This window comes from Monopterus albus, unplaced genomic scaffold, assembly GCF_001952655.1.
Source record: "Monopterus albus unplaced genomic scaffold, M_albus_1.0 scaffold285.1, whole genome shotgun sequence".
In the NCBI taxonomy this organism is placed as follows: Eukaryota; Metazoa; Chordata; class Actinopteri; order Synbranchiformes; family Synbranchidae; genus Monopterus; species Monopterus albus.
In genome coordinates this window covers 85,248-91,411 of record NW_018128165.1, presented here as the reverse complement: position 1 = coordinate 91,411, position 6,164 = coordinate 85,248, and the positions used below count along the sequence as shown (strand labels likewise).

Sequence of the window (6,164 nt, the reverse complement as noted above, 5' to 3'; positions counted from 1 at the left end):
ACAGGACACAATAACTGGGGTCCTTGCAGCTTCGATGTCCAGCAGGTCACAGTTTATTTGAACATGGAAACAAAATACGGAGTAACAAAAAAAAGAAGGGGTAACAAAATACGGCAGTGGGATATGGATGCACACACAAACAAAACAAAATATGTAAAAACCAAATAACCAAACAGTAACCAAAAATCTGTAAAATGCCTCATTCACATACATACAGACACTTACATTCCGCCTGTTAGGGTGATTTTTATTTTTAAGTAGATATGAATAGAATTAGTTAAGGTTTTAATTTTATAGCATACATAAGTCTATATACTTTAATCTCACAGTTATGTTTATGTAGTTACATATCACCCTATGTGTTCACTGAATCACTGGTCACCTAAGTGATACAATGTATAGGCCTATTGTGGTTCAGGGTCTTTCATCCTTCAGCTGCCTGCGTGCATGTTGGGGGGGTGCAAGATACCTGAGCATGTAATGTTAATTTTTGCCTGTGTTCATGGAATAAATCAGCACTGTTTTGTAGTTACTTGGACTGCCTCATCTCTCAGAGTTAGCATGGTACAAGAACCGGAAGACTTCAGTAGAAATTGACAGTATAGGTATTCTTCCCCTTTTTAGGGCGCTGTCCACGACCATTGGAGCAGAAAGGACGGTTGGAGGACGGACGGACCGAAGGACCAATAAGAGTTAAGTCTAAATCACGGCTTCTCCCTAACAGTTTTTGACCAATTAGATAGTAGTACCTTTTCGTAAAAATATTGTATACCGACAAGTTGAGGACAGTTTTGTCTGTTTATCCTAAACAGTGAAGATCCATGTGCACATGCTAATTTTGATAAGTTACTGTATAATAAATTTCACACTGTGAAATATTCTTTTATTAGTCTTCTCTTTTCAAAATAAAAGAACTTGCCTGACAGCTCACCCGCTTGATCTTGGCATCTATAATGCACCATCTTGTCAGAATTCTTGGAAATGACTTCTTTAAAGTATTGTTAAAGTATTGACACAAAAGAATCTAACAAGATTTTCAGCATATTTACTTACATAAGTCCAAACAAAATCATGGCGTTCCACTCTCAAGCTAAGTCCAACATAAAAGAAAGAAGGGACCACAATGCAATTGGTCAAACTCTGGCAGAATATACACCTGTCAGTCCGTACTGCCATCTAGTGTCCAAGATACTAGGTAGCATTAAACTCCAGTAGTCCACTGTAGGTTACTGTTACATTAACATGAGAACCATAAACATTACATGACATTTGAAATGTTGAAAACCTTTAGGGAACTTTTCACCATCAGTGGAAAACAATTGAGTTATTTATTTAACTCCCCTTCGTATACGTTTACCACCTGGCTACATACATTACAAAGTAAAGCCTTTATCAGGTTTGCCCAGCTGCACCTGTCTCTGTCACCCCCCTCACTCTGTTTCTTTTTCCCCGGCCCTGATTACACCATCTAGCCCTACTGTTCCACATCCCCTGATTATCCCCAGCTGCACCTGATTAGTTAGTCCCTACTTATACCCCGCTCACCTTACACTCCCTTGCCAGTTCAATCTCGATCTCAGTCCCCGTTGCCGTTGTTATGTTCTACCATTTGTGTCTCCCAGTACTTAACATTTCTCCTAGGTCTTGCCAGTACCGTTTCTTTACTCTCCGTTGTCACACGTCTCTCCTGCTGTTCTTCCTCCTCCACGGACATCTGCTCCGAACCCTGGACCTACTCTGCCCCTCCAGTCTCATCACTCAGGTCGATGCACAGTCCTCATTAATCATCTGCACTAACTACTGTCTGTACTCTTCTCAGTCACCACCGCTTCCCCGTCAATCAGCTCAGGAGTGACCCCAGCGTCTGCAGCCCGGCCTACTCCCATCCATTTCACTACAAACTGGTTTTCTCCACTGCTGATCGACACCCGGTTACTCTCCATCATCCTTCACCTGGCCTGTTTGTTTTTTTTTATTTTTTCTCATTTTGTTCACTGCACTGTAAATAAAATTGGCACTGCTTGCACCGAAGTCGGCTACCTGGGTCCGTTTATTATTACTCGCTCACTTCCGTGTCCGAGCGCCTATAACAGATTGAACCGGCCAACATGGACCCTGCTGACTCCGGTGCAAGTAGCTCACCGTCTAATGCCCACTACGACGCACAAATGGACAGAATGGCTCAGGCACTGCAGCAGCAACAACAGGACATGTCCGCATTAACCCAACAAGTAGCTCAACTCACCGTCACTCTGCAACCCCGGTTCAGCTCCCGTGCTCAGCCACCCGCCCTGCTAGTCCCCGCCGAGATCCCTCCATACACGAACCAGACGTTTTTGATGGTAGTGTTGATAAATGCCGGGGTTTTCTGCTGCAGTGCCACCGGGTGTTTGATCACCAACCCCGGACTTATCTCACTGACAGAAAAAAGATCAGCTATGTTATCAACCACCTACGAGGACACCAGTGGATTACTCATTGGCACCACCATCACAGAATTCCCGGAAGAGTTACGATCCATTTTTCCACCACCATCTCATCAGAGCCAAGCCTCTATGGAGCTTATGACCATCCGCCAGGGGGCTTGTCGGGTTCTGGACTACTCCATAGACTTGCGGGTCCTAGCTATGGAGGCTGGCTGGGAGGGCCGTGTGTTACGCACACGGACACTGACGGGCCATCCTTCCACCTCCACCAGGCCGGGAACTAGCTGCCTCCTCCCCGTGCTCCTGAAGACTGCTGGTCAGGCTTCCTCCCACCAAGCGCTCCTTGACTCTGGAGCCGGGGGTAACCTTATGGATCCAGCCTTGGTGGAGGTAGTTCTTGCTGCAGAACCACTCCCCCATGCCATAGAGACCCGGGCCATAGACGGCCGGCTGCTGACCCACATCACCCATGGGACTCCACCTCTCCATCTTACCATCACTGGAAACCACCAGGAGGACATCAGCTTCAACATCTTCTCCATCCCGGACACACCTCTGGTTTTGGGTCACTCCTGGCTGGTCCAGCACAACCCCACTGTGGACTGGACCACCGGCACCATCACCCAGTGGAGCTCTGCCTGTGCATCGACCTGCCTCCTTGCCGGACAAACCATCACCTCATTGCTGTCTTCCCTTCCAGAGCCGTCTGATCTGTCCTCCATTCCTCCGGACTATCATGACCTGCAACAGGTGTTCAACAAACACCTGGCCAATGACTCTCTACCTCCTCATAGGCCATACAACTGTGCCATCGACCTGTATTCGGGAGCCACCTTACCCAACAGTTGCCTCTTCCACATCTCTAAACCCGAACAGCAGGCTCTGGAGGAGTACATTGAAACCGCCCGACGTGCAGGTATGATCCATCCTTCTTCCTCACCCCTGGGTGCAGGGTTCCTTTTTGTGGGGAAGAAGGACGGTGGCCTCCATCCCTGTATTGACTAGTGTGGCTTAAATGCTATCACAATCAAAAATAAATATCCATTACCCTTCTTGTCTTCTGCCTTTGAGTCTCTCCAGGGCGCGGCAGTCTTCACGAAGTTGGACCTCAGGAGTACCTACCATCTCGTGCGTATCCGTGAGGGCGATGAGTGGAAGACTGCCTTCAAGACCTTGCTTGGGCACTTTGAATATCTGGTAATGCCTTTTGGCCTCACCAATGCCCTGGCGGTTTTCCAGTGGTTGATCAACAACATCCTCCATTATTTCCTAGGCCGTTTTGTTTTTGTTTATCTTGATGACATTCTCATTTAATCTTCCTCCCTCACAGAGCACATCCAGCGTATCCGTCACGTCCTTCTTCAACTCCTGGAAAACCGCCTTTATGTTAAAGCAGAGAAGTGGGTCTTCCACTCCCCCTCCGTGGCATTGGGTTTCATCATTAAACATGGAAGACTCCGCACCGACCCATCCAAAATCACCGTTGTCACCAATTGGCCCACTCCCACCTGTCTGAAGGACCTGCAATGCTTCCTGGGCTTTGCAAACTTCTACCGCCATTTCATCAAAAATTACAGCACCATTGCAGCCCCTCTCACTCAGCTCACATCCACCAAGGTGAAGTTTGCATGGTTACAGGACCGTGGAGCAGGCTTTCCAGGAACGCAAACACCGGTTCACCACAGCCCCCATACTCCTCCAACCTGATCCCTCACGGCAGTTCATGGTCGAGGTGGACGCATTCGACACTGGGGTGGGCGCGGCCCTCTCTCAGCAGTCCGAGGGAGACCATGCCCTACACCCCTGTACTTACTTTTCCTGATGGTTGACCCCAGCCGAACGCAACTATGACGTGGGCAACAAAGAACTCCTGGCAGTTAAACTGGCCCTGGAAGAATGGTGGCACCTCCTCGAAGATGCCGACCAACCGTTTTTAGTCTGGACCGATCATAAGAACTTGGCCTACCTCCAGTCTGCCAAAAGACTCAACCCAAGACAAGCGAGGTGGGCCTTGCTCTTTGATCAGTTCCGGTTTACCCTTTCATATCGGCCGGGGTCCTGTAACCAGAAACCAGATGCCCTCTCTTGGCAGTTCCAGCCTTCTCCCTTAGATGCCCCTCCAGAAATCATCCTGCCCGCCTCCTGTATGGCTGCCTCCATTACCTGGGAGATAGAGGACACCATACGGGGAGGCTCAACAACAGGACCCGGACCCAGGGGTCGGGCCACCAGATAGATTGCATGTCCCCCAGGCTGCCAGGGCCCAGACCCTTGACTGGGCCCATGCCTCTTGGCTGGCATGCCATCCGGGGGTACAACGCACCATCTCCCTCCTGAAATGTTACTTCTGGTGGCCCACCCTAGAAAAAGACACCAGGGAGTACGTAGCCACGTGTGCTCCCTGTGTGCAAGCCAAGCCACTCCATCAGTCCCCTGCGGGTCTTCTTCGGCCACTGACCACACCTAGCCGGCTCTGGTCCCATATAGCCCTAGATTTTGTCACTGGTTTACCTCCCTCCCAGGGCAACACTGTCATTCTCACCATCGTCGACCATTTTTCCAAAGCCGCCCATTTTTTTGCTCTACCTCAATTCCCCACAGCACTTGACACCACCCAGCTCCTGGTTCAGCACATCATTCACGGCACCCCTATCACCATCGTTTCTGACCACGGTCCACAATTCAACTCACATGTCTGGTCTGCTTTTTGCACAGCCATCAGAGCACATCCCTGTCTTTCCTCCGGTTATCACCCCCAAACCAACGGCCAAGCTGAACGGCTGAACCAGGAGCTGGAAAACGCCCTCCGTTGTGTTACCAATTCCTCACCTGAGGACTGGAGCCAGTTGTTGCCCTGGGTGGAATACGCCCACATCTCACTCTCTAGCTCCGCCAACGGTATCTCTCCCTTCCAAGCCTCCCTAGGTTACCAGCCTCCCCTTCTATCCTCTGCAGAAACTGATATTGCTGTCCCTTCTGTCCAAGCTCATATCACCCGTTGTCAGACTATCTGGGCTGAGACCAGAGCCGCCCTGCTACACACTGCCGAACAAAGCAAACGGCTGGCAGATCGCCGCCGTCGGGCCACTCCTACCTACTGTATCAGGCTGGGCAACAGGGCACATTCCCATCAAAGAGGCCTGCCCCATGCTGTCACCTCGGTTCCTAGGGCCTTTCACCATCCAGGACATCATACCTCTCACTGCAGTTCAACTCTCCTTACCTGATTCCCTCCACATTCACCCTGTTTTTCATGTCTCACAGTTCAAACCGGTCCAAGCGAATAAAACAGCCTTAAACAGATTTAATTAAACAATAACAATGGTTATGAGAAAGTGGGCAATAATCAAAGGAAAGAAAACACATAGCTTAATAATGATGAAAAAGGACAGAAGCTACATCATCTCTTAGGGCTCTCGACAAAGTGGGAGGGCGGTGTAAGAAGCAGAAGATAAAATGAACTGTTCACCGCCTCATCCCTGCTCCTCTCCTCCTTGATGGATGACACTTGGGGCTCTGAGCTCTGCTTCCCCAACCTCAACTCCTCCTGCAGGCGTCTGCTGCGACCACGCTCTGAGACTCTTCTACTCTACACCCTAGTTGCATCTGTCTCTCTGCTCACTGTGACACTCAATTTACTTGTCATCTTCTCCATCTCCCACTTCCGGCAGCTCCACACTCCGACCAACACTCTGCTCCAGTCTATGGCTGTGTGCGGCCCGGGCGGGGGGCTGCTGG

At 49.8% G+C, this 6,164-nt stretch overlaps 1 protein-coding gene across 1 annotated transcript in view; it reads left to right on the top strand.

The window, feature by feature from the left end:
- Positions 1 to 5,827: 5,827 nt before the first annotated feature.
- Positions 5,828 to 6,164, top strand: part of LOC109973227 (trace amine-associated receptor 13c-like) — a 1,135-nt gene continuing 798 nt past the window's right edge. The window contains exon 1 of the mRNA XM_020622646.1: positions 5,828 to 6,162. Within this exon, the coding sequence (XP_020478302.1) occupies positions 5,924 to 6,162 (239 nt within the window). The 5' untranslated portion in view covers positions 5,828 to 5,923. The remainder of the gene's footprint in view (positions 6,163 to 6,164) is intronic.